Source organism: Natator depressus, chromosome 10 (assembly GCF_965152275.1).
Source record: "Natator depressus isolate rNatDep1 chromosome 10, rNatDep2.hap1, whole genome shotgun sequence".
Taxonomy (NCBI): domain Eukaryota; kingdom Metazoa; phylum Chordata; order Testudines; family Cheloniidae; genus Natator; species Natator depressus.
This window is the reverse complement of record NC_134243.1, coordinates 55,835,859-55,853,068: the sequence shown is the minus strand read 5'-3', so window position 1 is coordinate 55,853,068 and position 17,210 is coordinate 55,835,859. Positions and strand designations below refer to the sequence as shown.

At 41.2% G+C, this 17,210-nt stretch overlaps 1 protein-coding gene across 2 annotated transcripts in view; it reads right to left on the bottom strand.

The window, feature by feature from the left end:
• The window catches only part of THSD4 (thrombospondin type 1 domain containing 4), a 600,975-nt gene that overhangs the window by 382,017 nt on the left and 201,748 nt on the right, over positions 1-17,210 (bottom strand). For both annotated transcript variants that reach the window (XM_074966229.1, XM_074966230.1), the window contains exon 7: positions 17-153. In XM_074966229.1, coding sequence (XP_074822330.1) covers positions 17-153 — 137 coding nt within the window. The remainder of the gene's footprint in view (positions 1-16; positions 154-17,210) is intronic.

Here is a 17,210-nt window from a genome sequence, read left to right as displayed (position 1 = left end):
AAGATGCTGGCCTTACCTTGCATTGCCCAGAAACACAGACTGAAGTTCCATTTTGATCACATGGCGTGCCGTCTATTACTTTTTCAGCTTGTCTCACATAGAACCGGTAGCCTATTGCTCGGCAATTCAGTTCACACTTCTGACTTCCCTTCACTAAAGAAAGAAAAACGTGTAAGTTCCTGCTACCAAGTCTACAGATGTGGTTTAAAAAAAATAAATTAAATGTTAGGCCGAGACCTTACCCCTGATTTGGAGAGGGAAAAAACAAGTAGGCAAGTAGTCTATAATATCAAAAAAATATTGGATAGGAAAATATCTTTTTTTTAACCTCAAGATTATTGCTGATTTTGGAGAATTCCACAAAAGACTTAAATAACAGAACAGCTCCTCCAAACACCAGCCTTATTAACCCCGACCTCCACTCCAAGTAGTTTGAACGTAAGACTGTAGCTGAGAGAGAGACCCAGAAAGAGAGGAACGCACACATATTACACAACTAACATGATAAATGCCTAACTTCATGGCTCTGTCACCTGGTAGTTGCTTCCTTTTCCTGTTCCTATTCCTTTGTCTACGTGATTTCTCTTTGGATTAGAAGTCCTTCAGAGCAGAGACTGTCTCTTCCCTTTTGTCAGTCAAGCACACTTGGGGGATATAAAATTAAATAACAAACAACAATGGGCCCTAAGGAAGAAATGTCAGAGTAGAATGAAAAACTAAAAATTGGATACTTTGGTTGAAAAAAACTCTCCTCTAAGATCCTGACACCACTAAGACCATGACACAGCAACACACTTATGTACATGCTTAACTTTAAGCACTTGCGTAGTTCCATGTTCAATTCATGTGAATAAAGTGCTTTGCTAGATTGGAGCCTAAACCAGACCTAAAATCAAAACTGAGGAAATACATCCTCAAATCTGAGCCCATCAAAATATACTCCAGTACAATTGGGCCACAGCTTATAGGCACCCTTCACAGGATCATCTGTGATTCTAAAGTCCCAGAGGTGGATGACGAAAAAGAAAAAGAAAAGGGGAGGGGGGAGAGGAGAAAGCGCAGATTCCACCTTAAATCACATCTAAAGAAGAAAGTGCCTGGAAGGCAATTGCTCAGGATCAGCAACAGAGCATTCTTAGGTTTCAGAGTAGCAGCCGTGTTAGTCTGTATTCACAAAAAGAAAAGGAGTACTTGTGGCACCTTAGAGACTAACAAATTTATTTGAGCATAAGCTTTCGTGAGCTACAGTTCACTTCATCATGAGCTGTAGCTCACAAAAGCTTATGCTCTAATAAATTTGTTAGTCTAAGGTGCCACAAGTACTCCTTTTCTTTTTTAGAGCATTCTTAGTAGCTTTCTTTGAGTTTGAAATTCATTCCCTATGATGGTCAGAGAAACTCTGACATTGATGAGCTTCAGGTCACACTGAAGTCTTCTCTCCTCAAATCAAAATATAACATGTAGTCAGTTTATTTATTATTACAGCAGGTGAGTCCCCGCTGAGAGTTAGGACACTGCCAATTGTTTGAGTCGGTTTTAGTGACCAATATTTTTGTATGTTTTTGATTCTGTTGGAAAGTGCGTAACTAGTCAAATACTTTAATAAATAAAAGCTATACTAATAGCCAGTTTGCTCTGAAAATATGTTATTTAGGGAATGAAAGTGGGCAGAATTGTCACCATTATGGAGGTTCATTTGATGTGGACTGGTAAGAAGGTTATAAAGTATATTAACAAGGGACATTCGTGGGAAGGCACAACAGATTATATTAAGGCTGATGGCAATCTGTACATACAAATGAGAGTACATGACTATGTAAGGGTTACAATATATCAGCAGGCAACATCTGTGGATGTGCTAGAGGCAGAGTAAAAGGGATATAGGCTCAGAGAGAGAGAAATTTGATATTCTTCTACTCCCTCCTCAAAGAGCTCTTAATACAATGCATGAGCAAAAATATTTGTTTAAAAAAAAATCCACGCAAAAAACTGTGCAACTAACAAGACATTTTCTAAACATTATAGTTGAATTACCCAGGGCCAAGCTGGCCCTCCAATGTGGCAAAACCCATTGGGACCTGAGGAGTTTTCTCCAAATCCTTCTTTTGAGGTAGGTGTGAATGGGTTGTCAACACAAAACAGGGGCTCTAGCTCCCAAAGAGAGCAGATCTCAGTGGATTCACTAGAGACACAAGGACTTCCAGGAAGAAGCTTTGGGTCTTCACATTGATCCTGGGCAGCCCACCACGACCCCTGTGACAGTACAGATTTGGCATTAGCGGCCACCCCTGGAATCAGTTCCCCAACTCTTATCTTTTGCGTGCTTCCTGTTTGAGGGGCACAAAGCTGGTCATCCACCCACTCCCCACATTTAAAACCTAGACCCCTGACTTTTGTTGCACCCCAGCCCATCACCCAGCCTTCACCTGTAAGTGGTCTTTCTAGATTGTAAACCCTTCAGGGCAAGACCATGTGTTCTACCAGTCTGTAAAGGCACCTGGCACACTGTTGGTGCCATACTAGCAACAGAAACATTTCCATATAGTATGTTTTTCCCTTCATGATGAAACATCAGCAGTTCAAGTACTGAAGAATATCTGAGCAGTGCAGCAGACTATCCTATTACGTTCTGTACTATATGCCCTAAATTTTTGCTTGCTTATTACAAGTGTTCAGCTTAGCCTCATTTCTAAATTCTTTCTAAAACAGTCATATAAACTCCTATCAGCACAAACCTCTGTCTCTTGAAAACTTCTTTTTGGCAGAAAGAAATGCCTTTAGACACTTCTTTAAAACAAGCCTCCAGATATCAATGTTTCCTTTCTTGCAAATGCAACCAACACAAAGTGTTTTATTACCGCAACTATAGTAATGCGTCAACTAATTTCACTAAAGCTACTGTACCACCTTAATGTCAGGGATCAGGCTCTCCAGATACCAAAATACAGTAATCCTTAAATAAGATTTGGTTTCAAAGCATGGGAAATACTCAGTGGGTATTCTCAACAAGAGAGCAAAGTCTCCATGGTCATAACGTATATTCATTAATCCCCAAATTCGATGGCAAAGAAATGGGAAGAAGAGAGTATTCATCCCACTATATATGAATGAAAAACATATGGACCAAAGTTGATGCTGTTGAAATGAAAGAGATTCTATCCACCACACTTTTAAAGGTATAGTATTATAAAGGGGTAGATTGCTCATAATGCTCACACAGCGGATTAAATACACAACTCCTGTAGGAAATGGATGGCTCAAGGATTTAGAAATAAGCTAAAAAGCCTTTCATCTTTAAGTCACCAATTAAAATCAACCCTTGGGTGAAAGTGACAAAGTCATTACCATTTCATGGCTGTTCAGTGGCCTGAATGTATTGAGTTAATGATCTTAGTTCAGTCCAATTGCCCATATTGCAACTAGCACTTGCATTACTGATACCTCTGGATGACCCTGTTATTCCTACTAGTAGTTTCTCAAAAATGTGGCTGAGATATGCTAGAGGGCCAGATGAAGGAAGTTTTCCATGTTAATTCCTTATTAGTCTGTGGCTAAACAGAGGACTTCAGCACCTTCTATAAGGAGTACATTACTTTTAAATAATGCATATTGCAACCCACCACTAGGATGTCTCGGTATTATGATCCTGATCTGTGTGTGCTTGGCTAGATTGGGGCCTATGGGCTTCATCCAATGCAAAAAACATTCCCCGAAGTCTGATTCAAACAACAAATCACCCTTGATCTGGAAAATACTTGAACTTCCTATTCTGTTTTAAAGTGCTCAATTTTCCACTCTCCAGGCAGAGCAGGGGTGTGGGGCAGAAGGAAAAGGGGAGCACATCTCATGTTGGTAAAGTTCTTGGCCTCTTATAGAAGAGTTTGTGACACATGCTGTTCTTGTTACATATTTGTAACTGCTCTTTTGAGAACAAGCCAGTTGTAAATCCAACACTACAAGCTTTTATTGGATCAACATTTAGCTGCCCTACTGCATTTCTCTTGGGCTACAACACAGGGTAGGAAGCTGCAATGACATGGAGAGTTTTGGAATTTAAGAAGAAAAGACAAGGTGACCATATACAAGATAACAGAGTTCCTTTCCCTCTTGGACAGGAGCCCTCTGGGGCTGGTTCACATTCTGATGAATTTTTAAAAGGTAGTTTTAATTCATGTACTTTTTTTGTTATTAGATCCTTTGAGTTACTCCCAATTTATGAGGTGAGATGAAGTCCCATTTGTGTGACTACCATATATAGTTTGAGAAACCCTGATTTATAGCTTTCACTTCACAGCATTAAATTAATGATGGAAAAAATCTGCAAGGGCTCTTAAAGCACTTGAGTTCACGAAGCCTATAAATTGGGGGCAGTGGAGACTGCTAAAGTCAGAATATTTTTTTTCAAATCCGATAACATTTAGCTTTCTTAATGTTATATGGCATTAAACTAAACACTTAGCAGACTATTTCTGTGTGAAGGACTGATCACACACAGGTGCTGATAGCCTCCTCGTTTCAATGGAAATTGAGGGCAATCAGCGACTCAGCTGAGCACTTCGTTGGAGTTGACCCCAACCTGCAGAAGTACAGCTCCCAGGAGACCTGTGCTAAGATGAGACTGTACTGTAAAGAGTAATTTTTTTTGGAGGAAACATGTTTATGTATATTGTTTAAAAAAGTCAATTTGGTGCTCATGAAAGATGTCAGGTTGACAGCTCTAGCCCATGAAGATGTTAATGTATCCAGAGCAGGTTTGGTGCCAAGCAAGCTTATTTCACACTGCCCTACCAATATCTCTAAGCTGTAGGATCCACTTGAAAGGCTGAGATTTTTCATTCTCCCTACCCATTCAATCCTTGACTTCTCTGCTCTTAACTGGCAACAAGGGATTCAATTAATGCCAACTAGGATTCCAGCAAACAGAGAGAAAACTATTAGGGAACATACCCCTTTCCTACCCTCATGTTGTGGGTGCCTACCCATGAAGAAGTGGGTTAAGATAGGTCATAACACACAGATTGCTAACCATTCTTCAAAGGACAACAGCTTTGGTCACCATCATTCCGGACTGGCTTTGAACTAGCATCCCCAAAGTGAAACGCACCATTAGCTCATTAACTACTGGCATCATCATCCAGTCCCCCAAGATAAAAACATTCATTAAAAGTGCAAATCAGGATGGGGATAGGAGTAATAATATTTGACACACTAAGAAATTAAAGGGCCACCTGTTTTGGTATATTTTAATTCTTCTATGGATATACTATTTGTTCTTTTCCCCTTTTTGAAAGGTTTACAAAATAACCTGAATAAAACCCATGCATTCTAGAATTACCAGTTTAATTAAACCAGACATGGGAAAATTATATCATAGACTGTGCCTACTCCAATTAAAAGGAAATGGTCCAGCTGTTTAGGCCTCAGCTTGACCCTGCTGTAACTCAAAGTTTGTTTATTAATTTACAATAGTTCTTCACTGCCAGATTCTATACCATTTTCCCCTCAAATGATTTGTTGCCCAGTTTTATTATTACACTGCACTTCACCACTGGAGTAGTTGCATCTAAACTATGTTATGCTTGGCACCACTTTACTGCAATTGTGAGTGCACAAACAGCCTGATAGGCCTGTTGGGCAGCATATGCAGCCTCAGGGAACCCAAATAACTAGTATTTTCAGGAAAGCTGGTTGAATAGTCCTTATGGTAGAGATTATAATCTTCCAAATGCAATGTGGTATGTAGTGTAGTTTTAGCTGTGTCGGTCCCAAGAAACAAGGTGGGTGAGGTAATATCTTTTATTGGACCAACTTCTGTCTCTCTCACCAATAGAAGTTGGTCCAATAAAAGATATTACCTCACCCACCCTGTCTCTCTAAATGTGAAGTTGAGAGTCTGAGTCCAACACAAATCTGAAGCGGGGGAGGGGAAAAAAGAGTGGTGTAAACGTCCAGTTACTTGTAGCCTGAAGCCAGCACAAGGCCCAAGCAGCCTAGCTGAATGCTGACATTTTTCTTTTGGGCAGCATAGAGGTGGGAAGGAATGTTCTTTCCCCAGACACTGCACAGGCATATAGTGGTTTTGCAGCTATTCTAGCCTAGGAGCAGCCTATGTTTCATGCCCTCAGAATTGAGGTACATTTGAAATTTCTGAGAGGCTTAACCATGCCTCTTGCTATCTCTCACTCACACCTCTTCCAAACTGTGGGTGTAACTGCAACATTGGCAGTAAGCAGGAGAAAATATCCTAGCTAGCAGCCGCCTAGATGATTTGTCAAGGGTTAGTGCCCTGGCAGTCCAGAATATTCAAACAGGTCTGAAGCCATTAATTAGCATATTTCTGTTTCCCATGTGGGGAAACTATTAAGAGGTTGTGACAGTGCGCATTCACTTCTTGTGAGAGCCTTCTGTCAGACAGGTGTGAACTTGCACTCTCTGATCCCAACGCTCCATGTCAGCTGTTAACCTCGTCAGGCAAGTCTTCAGTGGCTCAGTCTTCCAGTTAAATCACAAAATCTAAAATGGATGAACCCCTTCTGCAGGGCTGGATTAACGCTCCTGTGGGCCTGGGGCTATTAGATTTTGTGGGGCTCCTGCGGGTTTGGAGTTGGGGAGTGGGCTCAGGCAGGGGATTGGGGTGTGGGAGAGGTGCAGCTCCAGGTGGGGGGGAGATGGGCTCTGGGGTGGGGCCAGGGATTGGACGGGGGGTTGAGGTGCAGCAGGAGGTTTGGGCTCTGGTTGGGAGTTTGGGTGCAGGAGGGGGCTCTAGGCTAGGGTAGGGATGCACGAGGGGGTGCGGGGTGTAGGCTCCGGCTGGGAAGTGCTTACCTCGGGTTGCTCCTGGTTGGCGGCACAGCAGGGCTAAGGCAGGATACCTGTCTGCTCTGACTCTGCGCTGCGCTGCTCCCTGAGATGGCCGGCCAATGGGAGCTGCGGAGCCAGAGCTGGGGGCGAGGGCAGTGCACAGATATTCCCTGAATGCCCCTCGCCTAGGGGCCACAGGGGCACATCGGAAAGCCGGCACTCGCGGTTCCAGCCCTGGGGAGCACCGAGGCTCGGGGAATGGTGTCTGGCCCATGGCGCGGAGACTTGCTGCGGGCCGGATGAAAAGACACAGCGGGCCGCATCCAGCCCACAGGCCTGCGGGGGCCCCCTTAGCCCAAAGCCCTGGACTGCAGCCCCTAAAGCCCCTGAATTAATCCAGCCCTGCCCTTCTGGGGTAAAAAAGGTTCACCAAGGGCAATCACTCTACCCTTGTTGGTGGCTGCAGCCCTGTCTTTGGCCTCAATTCTCATCCCCTTCTGGGCTAGCTTTAAGTCCATCCCTGCCCTGTTATAAAGCAGTGCCTGGAGGGCTTCCTCCCTGAGTACTCAGCTCTCCAGGCAGGTCGCCTCTCACATTCAGTTCCTTTCTGGGAGGGTGGGAGGGGAAGGGGGCAGGGTAACAAAGTTCAACAAACGGTTGGCCCTCTCTAGGGTCTTAGTTGCATCCTTGAGCCCTTTAAATTCTAGCCCCTTTCTTGGGCTTCTAAACAACACTTGCCCCCTTCTCGGGGCCTGCCCACTATTCGGGGTCCCGACCCAGGAACCCTACAAATAGCAGCCACGTGCTGCTTCCTTTAATAATTGCTACTGCTATTCCCTGGGTCTCTTCCCATCTAGCCCCTTCCTCTTCACCCTTACCTCAGGGCTGAAGTTCTGTCTGTTCCCTGCTTGAGCAGGGTCTCTCCCAAGCCTGCTGACCTGGAGAATTCCAGTCTTCCTCATCCTTCTTGTCCATCCAGCAACTGCTCTGCTTAGGCCCTGCAGCTCCTTTTAACAGAGTCTGTTGGGCTCTGATTGGTTGCTTCCTCACAACCTTTCTAGGCAGACCTGGAGGGCTCACCGTTACTGCTCCTTTTTTTAGGGTGAGGTATGGTAGGACCATGATGATTCAGAAGGGCCTCAAAGGGCCTGGTAAACCCCATCACAGAGGTCTGTACTATATTTCTGATTATTGAAAAATTAATTTGGTACAGAAGCATTTTCCCTTCTTTGTCATCAAAGAAAAATGCATGCTACTGCTATGGCACTGCCAACTAGAAACAGTGTCTAAACAATATGGCTGAACCAGAAGCAGCCAGTTTAAGTGGTCCATAAATGGGTTATATCCTTACTACCTCCATGTCTTATGAGATATATGAATACACAGTCTCTAAAAAATTTAGATGAAATAAAAAAGGACTCTTCTCAGTTTTTCAATATGCAACTTTAAAAGGAGAGTTTCCATTGTCATTCCTTAGTTTGAGGGAAAACTGAGAGGGCAAAGAAAAGCTTTAAAAAACTCTGCCACATCATTTTCGAAAACTGGTGAAATCTCATCATGAGTAAAATCTACAGAACTGTCTGGTGCCAGTGTTCACTGTTAATATTAAAACTGTTAAAAACCATAAGAAACACTGACCCCCGAACTCCTAAGTGACAGTAGAATAGATTTAAATTCTCCTCAAAACAAACAAAATCCTGTGTGCTATGGTACCAATTTATCATTTAAACAGAAATATTCTAACTACATATCACATGCTATCAAGTCGGTTAATACACTTAACCAGTCACAATCTTTCCAATGTTCTGTAGTCTTTAAGTTGTAGCAGGTTAATCACCCCTTATTTGCCAAGGGAAATGCCACTAGCTTAACTTTCCTTCCGACTGAGAGTGATATTGTTCCATACCTTGCATAATGACAGGTTTCAGAGTAGCAGCCGTGTTAGTCTGTATTCGCAAAAAGAAAAGGAGTACTTGTGGCACCTTAGAGACTAACAAATTTATTTGAGCATAAGCGTACTTGAGCTACAGGAGCTGTAGCTCACGAAAGCTTATGCTCAAATAAATTTGTTAGTCTCTAAGGTGCCACAAGTACTCCTTTTCTTATTGTTTCATAGTGACTGATGAATTAAAAGGAAATTCCTTTTATTTTGGCATTGAAGGTTTCTTCTTTTGCATATTCAGGGACAAAGGACCAGATTCAAAGCCCATTGATTTCAACAGGAATCTTTTCACCTCACTTCAATAGGCTTTGGATGAGGCCCTAATGGCATATCTGGAATCTGGGGAATGTCACTGTTTAGTCTTTGTGAAAAGGAGATACCATAAACTTTAATCAGCTGCAACTAATATGCTGCTTCCATGACTTTCTGCTTGACACAGAGTGTATCAACCTGCCCATAGATGAGAGAAGCTTCTATGCTAATTCAGTCCCATTTACGCTCCAGACTGAAGTCAGACAGTATAAACAAAATATTTTACAGAATTCCAACTACTCCATAACATGTAGAAAATAATGTAATAATAATATTCCTTTTTAGAAGACTAAGCCATGGCAAAATTTTAGTCGGACATGGCGATAGGGACCAGTTCAGATAAAAGAAGAAGAGATCCAAATGTCTAATGTATGATAAAATTTCTGACAACTACAAGAACAAGTCTACATCTCTACTCTCCTAGGTAAAAGCCACAACCAGAAACAAAAGGAAGTGCCAATGCCATGAAAAGGCTGCTTTTGTGGTATTTCAGTCCTGATCCAGAAAGTACTGAAAATGTCATGATGGAGCCTGTACTTGTGGGATTTCCAGTCCATTTTCACAGAGACAACAGTTTCAAACTATTCAGATAGACTCTTGACTGGTAGATTGAAACCAGATCTGCAAAAGCTCGGATGTTTACCTGAAAATGCTAGATATTTTAAGTCTTCAAAAGAGGATCTTCTAATCTATTAAACCATATCAGTCTTAAGAGAATAATGGGGTGACCCAAGAAGCGAACAGGCTTTCAAGTCAAAAACTGACCACGCATTTCAACTGGTGTTTCACTCTTTTAACCAGTTTCTAATCCATGATAGTCTTTACCTCTCAGCCTATCACTACCTCATTTTAACTGGTTTTCTTTGGTTAAACCCTTCAAATAATTGTAATAAGTTGGAGAGACACAATTTTCCTTTGCAGAAGCTATACTGGCTTGTCCTTATATTAATTTGCTCAGCTAGATTATTTTCAAACAATATCTTCAATTAATTGGCTTGGTATTGAAGATATAGACTCACTAGTTTGCTACCTACAATATCACCTTTAGCACTTAAAACAAAATACTTACATTCCCTACCCTCCAATCCTATAATGCATTTTAATGATAACTGGCATATTTTTGTTAACAGCTCAGACACTTTACTCTTAAAAAGTCCAGAATTCTCAAGTGCGTATGAGCCATCATAATTTATCATAATTTAAATCCTCCATTTGTTCCATCTTTTGTCCTCTTTTGTCACCTCCATCTGATAGTGCCCCATTTTTATTACCTGCAAACAACAGTTATAGAGCAGCAACTCTGGAGTATACAGTTCTTTATCTCCCTGCATAGTAAAAGCCGGTGCAAAATAGTCATTTAGCTTTTCTCTAATGTCCTTATCCTCCAAGTTTGCTCCCTTCACTCACTAGTAACCTAGAAGTGATTTTCCTGTTTTTTCTCCTCAAATATATTTAAATTAATTTCTTATTTGCTTTTGATCCATTAAGTTATTTGTTCTTGAAAATTCAGCCTTAGTCCTCCAAATTTCCATCTGCCATAGTCTGTCCCCCTTTGTATTGGCTTCACTTGGGCAGATTTCCCAGGAAGTTGAATAAGTTTGCAATTTAACCATAGTATTCTTTCCTCGCATCTCTGGTTTTATTTTCTTGTTTTGAGATATGTAAACTTTCTATAGCAGTAATGTAGCATGTTTAAAGTAGCCATCTGCTTTGCAGAATCAGGCCTTTATTTCTTAACTTTGGCCTTTACTTCTAGTTAATTTCCTCATTTAGGCCCTCATGCTGTTCCCATTAAAGTCAATGGTAAAACTGACTTCAATATTACAGAAATAGGGCATTAACAAAATCATCTTAACTAAGTTAAATGTCACAGTATGAGTTCTTATGACTGTCTCAGCCTCCAGCCACTCTTTGATATTCAGATTCTTCCTCAACTGAGAAAGATTGTGTGGTCACCTGGTGACTTAGACCATATACAGATAACTGCTGTTTTAATACAACTGTAAAACAAGCCTCTTACAGCCTAAAATACTTTTGGAGGGATTTGGACCTGTCCTTCACTCAAATGAGGCCTCTTTTATATCCTCTGCCGCACTGCCCCCTGCAAGCCTAGGGGTTGCAGAACACGTTGTGTGACTAGAGCACCATTAGTGGCGAGAACTCATCTGTAGGTGTTATACGATCATTATCATGGTGCATAGTTAGAACTTACTGCGATCATTAGCAAATGTATCTTAGAACGCCATTGTAAAACTAGGTGCCAAGCTAGTCAAAAAAGAATGCTCCGTTACTAATTTGCCTCGCATGTATCTTAACTTTTTTCAAATTATTTGTCACAGCGCTTAGGTTCCTCTAAATCCTTTAGGCTTCATTCAAACTACACCATTTGCTTGGCAACTGTACATAAAATGTCAATTAAGCAATGAGCTGTGAAGCGATTGATTCCACAACAGGCAGCATATTAAGTACTATGTCATCTGATCCAGGGCTTCACAAAGGGGCTATCTGACCTTGGGGAATAGAGTAAGACTTCAAGGTGAAGATTTTCCAGACCAGCTGGCAAGATGATGCATTTCCACTCAAAAGCAGGCTCTCTTTAAAACCATGACACATTTACAGAGAAGGCTCACTATACAGGCAGTATTTCACATGCCACATAATGGATCTCTGCTTTTTCATTGTCATGCCTGCTTTACCCCCAATTCAGTCTTTGCAGTAATGCTCAACTTGCCCTGTTTTAACTACCTTATAACTAAAGAACATAGATGGAATTTAACATTATCTTACATGGTCAGTCAGTACTAATAACTATTTAATGAATTGATGGATGCATCTTTAATGAACAATTCTGATAAAGCGAAGTATTTCTTTTCTGGCTCTTGATTTCCATTCCACAGACAGAAAAGTAGTTCAAGTTTCCATCACAATTGTAACATAACCAAAAATAAAACAATGTTTCTCTTTCCATCCCCTGGTCAATGTCAGCTCTGAGTTCATAAGGGTCACTGAGCCAGTCAAGGTACTTCTTTCTGTTCAGATTTACCGCCACAGGGGCTTTTTTGCACATTTTATCAAGACCTGGCAACAGAGCACTTTTACCTCATTTAGAAGTCATAATCTCTCAACAGGGCTGTAGTTGGAAATCAGTCATTACCAGTAGTAAGGTCAACAAGTAAGCAAATCCACCATGCTACCCAATTAATTTTCCCCTATTCATCAGTGTCTTACGGTTAACGTTAGCTTTTTGACATGCTTTCTTTAGATCTTTTCTGCATTTTGTGTGCTTACATAGGCTAATGTATGCAAGTGTGAGAAAAAGAGGCAAAAGGATGATTTTCTAGAACACTATTTATCAAATTGACACAGTCAGCCATACTCACTTTAAAATGAATGCAAGACAGAAAAAAACCCAACATGAATTGTTACTTTGCTTTTATTCTTGGAAGGTGCTTTAAACAAATCAATCAACCCCAAGTCAAAAAGAAATATAAACACATTTCATTTCCTTAATGAAAAACAAAGTTAGTTCAAATGGAGATTTACATAGGCTTGAAAAGAAAACCCCACTGCACAACCCCAATACACCTCTTCCTAAAAAGAAGGGGAGGGATTTCAACTTTACAGCACACTAAAGAACTATATGAGCTCATCAAACCAGGACTTAATTGAAATTTCAGTCTAAAGCCTTCTTTGTTGCACTGGGTGAAAAGCAGGATGGGAACAAAAGCAGAGTTTCTTTGGGAGCATAAAAAAGCATTGCAAAATCAGCCCTTCCTCCACTACCATATTCTACAGCCCACAGGCCAAGAGACTTACTTAAGGACTGTCTCTGAATCAGCTTCTCCAATGATTGAAGCAGTACCACCCTCCAACTGCATATACTTGCTCATGACTAAGACTGTTCTCTTTAATTGGGCTTCAGGAATGGCCAGGTCTGGTCCTTTAAAAATAAAAAATTTAAAGAAGAACAGAAAACTGTTCTTGCTGCCACCTGTCTACTTTTAAAGCCAGGGCATCGCAATGCATGTATCTGACCACTTTTTATTTCAGCCACAGCTGTGTACGCATTATTCCAAAGTTTAGTGAAGACCAAAAAAATAAAACCTAATGGAAGAATAGCAACAAGAAAAATCAGTTCATTGTTTGTTTAAACTCTTACTTGTTTGGCCTTATCTCAGTTTCCTGGCTCTTACACATTCAGTAGCAGAATGTCATTAGGGCATTTCAGGCTCCTGCTCGTTACTGCTGATATCCAATAGCAATACAATGTGTACTTGTTCCTTTTCTGTATTGCTGCTATTAGACACTAACTTATGCCCGATGCCAAAAGACGCTGACTGCTTCCTGAAATGGGAAAGTGCCCTCAACTTCCACTAAGCGTGAGGGCAAACTGCACTTTCCAGAAGCATTCAGCACCACACCAGCCCCTCTCATTTCAGTGGTGGAAACAGTCCCTGGAAATACTGTTTGGTCATCTCAGACATTGTCTTATTTCCCAACTCACTGCTTGGGACAGGCACTAACATACCTCTTTGTAGGAGAAACCCATATGATCCAAGTTTCATCCTGGCTTATGTCCATCATCCACCGTGACCAATATTACTATAATAGGTTTTCTTTCATCATAAAGTCCTCCAAAAGTATCCACTCCTGTAGTATGTGTTCCCATTTTACTCTGCTACCGTTTTCTGGTTTATTCTTCAGTGCGTTAATGTCAATGTCTAACCTAACTAAAATGTTAGTATTAAGGGCCAAATTCTAATGTCAGTTGGGCTTCATTAAGGGAAATCAACACAAGTTGGAGGAAAGGAGGAGAAAGCAAGAACCCCACACACAGCCAGTGCATTTAATCACCAACGAATGGCCAGTGATCCACAGTCAAACATACAGTTGGTAGGAACATTTTGGACTCAATGTGTTATCAGAAAGTGCCGGTTCGTGGAAACAAATGTTTTGTGGAAACATTTATTTTGATGAGATTTCTGACAGAAAAGTTTTGAGGTTCAGGGTGGACTCTCTGGTCAATTCCAGAGAAAGAAAACAGAATCTAAAAATCAGCTGTTTTTGAGCCAAAAAACAGCTATTTCAACAAAATTCCATCTTGTAAAAACTTTCAAAAGATTTATTCTTGTTCTGGTGTGAAAACAACTTCCAAAACCTCTAAAGTCTTCATGAAACAGAACTGTCGTTCTCCAGACAGCTCTATAATATTTCATTGTCCCCCTTACGCCAACCTCAGAGTATGCAGACTGTGTGGACTCCCATATGGGGGCCTCACTCCAGCCTCACGCTCTCTGCAGCAGAATTGCATTGGTCGCACTTGGTCAAAGTCAACGCAGCCCCAGAGAATGGAGACAAGAGATAACCAAAATGATTACCTACATCTGTTCGTACTGTGTCCTCCCGAGCCCTTCTATATTCTTACTCCTCTTCTGCAGGATCCCCATCTTTCTTTCTGACCTTTCCTTCTCTCGAAGTAGGCCTCTCTCATCTCCCTAGCACTACTTTATAGCTCCAGATGAGACCCTCAATCCAGAAATTCTATACTAAGAGTTAACTACACAGCGCCTTTCTGAACTTCATGCCAACAGCTCTCTTCTCTCAGCCTCCTATTCCAATGCATAATGCCCCTATTTGCTAGCTCCTAGCCTAAGAAAATAGTCAAGAATTGTCAGTGGTAAGAGATACAGCAAAATGGGTAAGGAGACCAATGCTAAGCAGTGCTGCTGCTCTATAATGAAGAAAGAACCTAAGGGGATAGAACTGAGAAAGTGAATCAGGCAGAGTGCCAGTGCAAGGCATTTCAATCCAATGACATTCTTAAAAAACAGAAAAAACTTGCACAAGATAGGGAGTTCCAAGTGCAGGTCATTTGCTACATAATTTATTCAATCTTTCAACAGGAGTTAAAAATAGCCAAGGACCAAACAACATCCAAATCAAAGCAAAATGCAACCGATAACAAAACTGATAACTAAATTAATAAAGAAAGTTTAACCATAGTGCAAAAGGGTCCCCCACTATATGTGGATAATAACTTCTGTCCTCTCTCCTCTTAACTATTTGGATTGTAAGCTCCTTGAGAAAAGGACTACAGTGCACCTACCACAATAGAGCCCTTGATTTTAGTTAGGATCTCTCTAGGCATTTACCACTACCATAATAAATAATAATACAAAGAGAAAGTTCTCATTCTGAGTGCCACAAAGTGGGATGGGGAAATGTGTATCCTCACCTGGCTGACTCCCCACCCAAATCCTACGCCTTGTCTACACAATAGGTAGTTTTCGGCAAGCTGCAGTGTGAATCTATTTTCTGTTAACTTGCCAAGGACTAATGGTCCATGTGGATCCTGCTTCTGTGCGTTAGTTCACTTTGATCTACTCCCATTTGAAAAAAGACTAGATCAAAGTGAACTAAAAGTGTGAATGCATGGCAGCAGGGTCCACGTGGACACTCAGGGCTTGGGCTAAGGGGCTGTTTAATTGCAGTGTAGACTTGGCTTGGGCTGCAGCCTGAGATCTGGGTCCCTCCCACCTCAGGAATCTACACTCCAATTAAACAGCCCCTTAGCCCAAGCCTCACAAGCCCAAATCAGCTGGCATGGGCCAGCCATGGGTTATTAACTGCAATGTAGACATACCCATGGCCTGTGTGCACATTGCCTGGCAAAATCAGCTACAGCACTCCTCCACAAATAGTCAATGAAACATGCCTGGAAGCCAAGTCCTAAGGCCAAATTCTTCCCTGACTTGCACCCTAAGAAATCCTGTTGATTTTAGGGCAGAATTGGCTTAGTCTGCAGTCAGTATTTGCCCACAATAAAATGTTGAGTCAGCTGAAGAGAGGTCTAAGACAGGAAGCCTAATGTGGGGGTAGCAGATTTTGGCAGTACTATGTGGTAAAGCTGTCACTGTATCTGACCACACTATGCCTGCTTTTAGTTAAGTTTATCCATGCCTCACTCAGTCTATCATCTGAGTAAGTGACATTGCACAGTTCAGGTTTGAGCAACAGAAGGCACTGCTGGGCATCCTGCAGTGACTTGGATGGAGGGAGTATAAAGAAAGGAAATGAGTCTGCCAAGTGATGGACCCTCTGTATGCGGGAACCAGAAAACCCTGAAAATCCATTATACATTTTACTAATTAACTAAACAACATACCTTCACCTAGTGGTGCCCCTATTGCAAAGGTCCAGAACAAGCACACCATCTCTCTAGACCATTCTGTCTAGAAGACGTGATTTTACTGTCATGTGGAAAATAATTCCAGGCATGCAAACACCACATGGGAACAAGAACAGGTCAAACACCTTTCTATTAGTCTATCTTTTAGCAATTTGCTTTTAGGCACTGTAACAGTTTGTGCATTAGAACCCCAGACCTGAAGAAGAGCTCTGTGTAAACTCGAAACCTTGTCTCTTTCACCAGAAGAAGTTGGTCCAATAAAAGATATTACCTTACGCATCTTGTCTCTCTACCTGCAGTATTGGAGTTCTAAGCTCACAGCTATATGGTAGCATTAAAGCAACACACCATGGCTGGACTCCAGTTCAATTGGAATAATTTGTACTTCAGCGTAAAAAAAAAAATTAGTGATTCCCATTCATAACAGAGCACAGATGTGATAGCAAATATTGGTCTGCTAAATCCCCACTACCTAGTCATTTTAGTCATACTGCTTTGTGCCAGAAAAGGGAGACAAAAATCTTATCGATCTTCAGCATCTCTAAGAAATGTTCAACTAATTAATTTGAACCCTTAATTATTTAAGATGATAAAGTTCCTATGCTGGTTTATTTAGTGAAGTTGGATTAGTGAAGAATTAGTGAAGTTGTCAATTTTTGGAGGTTGGATTCCAGAAGCCCATTAGGCCTGTAACATAAAACTCATTCAGAGTCAATCTGCTTCTCCACTGGTTTCCAGTTAAAAGTTTATAGGAATGGCCCAGATGGGATGTCATTTATTTACAACAATAAATTATTCTGTTTCAAGAGATTCAATTAATAATATGAAAACATTATTTAAGAAATATGGCTGGTCTAAGCTGCTATGATGTAACTACATTTGTATGTCCCAACAGAAGGACTAGTGCTGTGGGGAGTTTCCAGCTTCTTTTGATGCTTTGTCCTTATTAGGGCTAACATCTTTTTT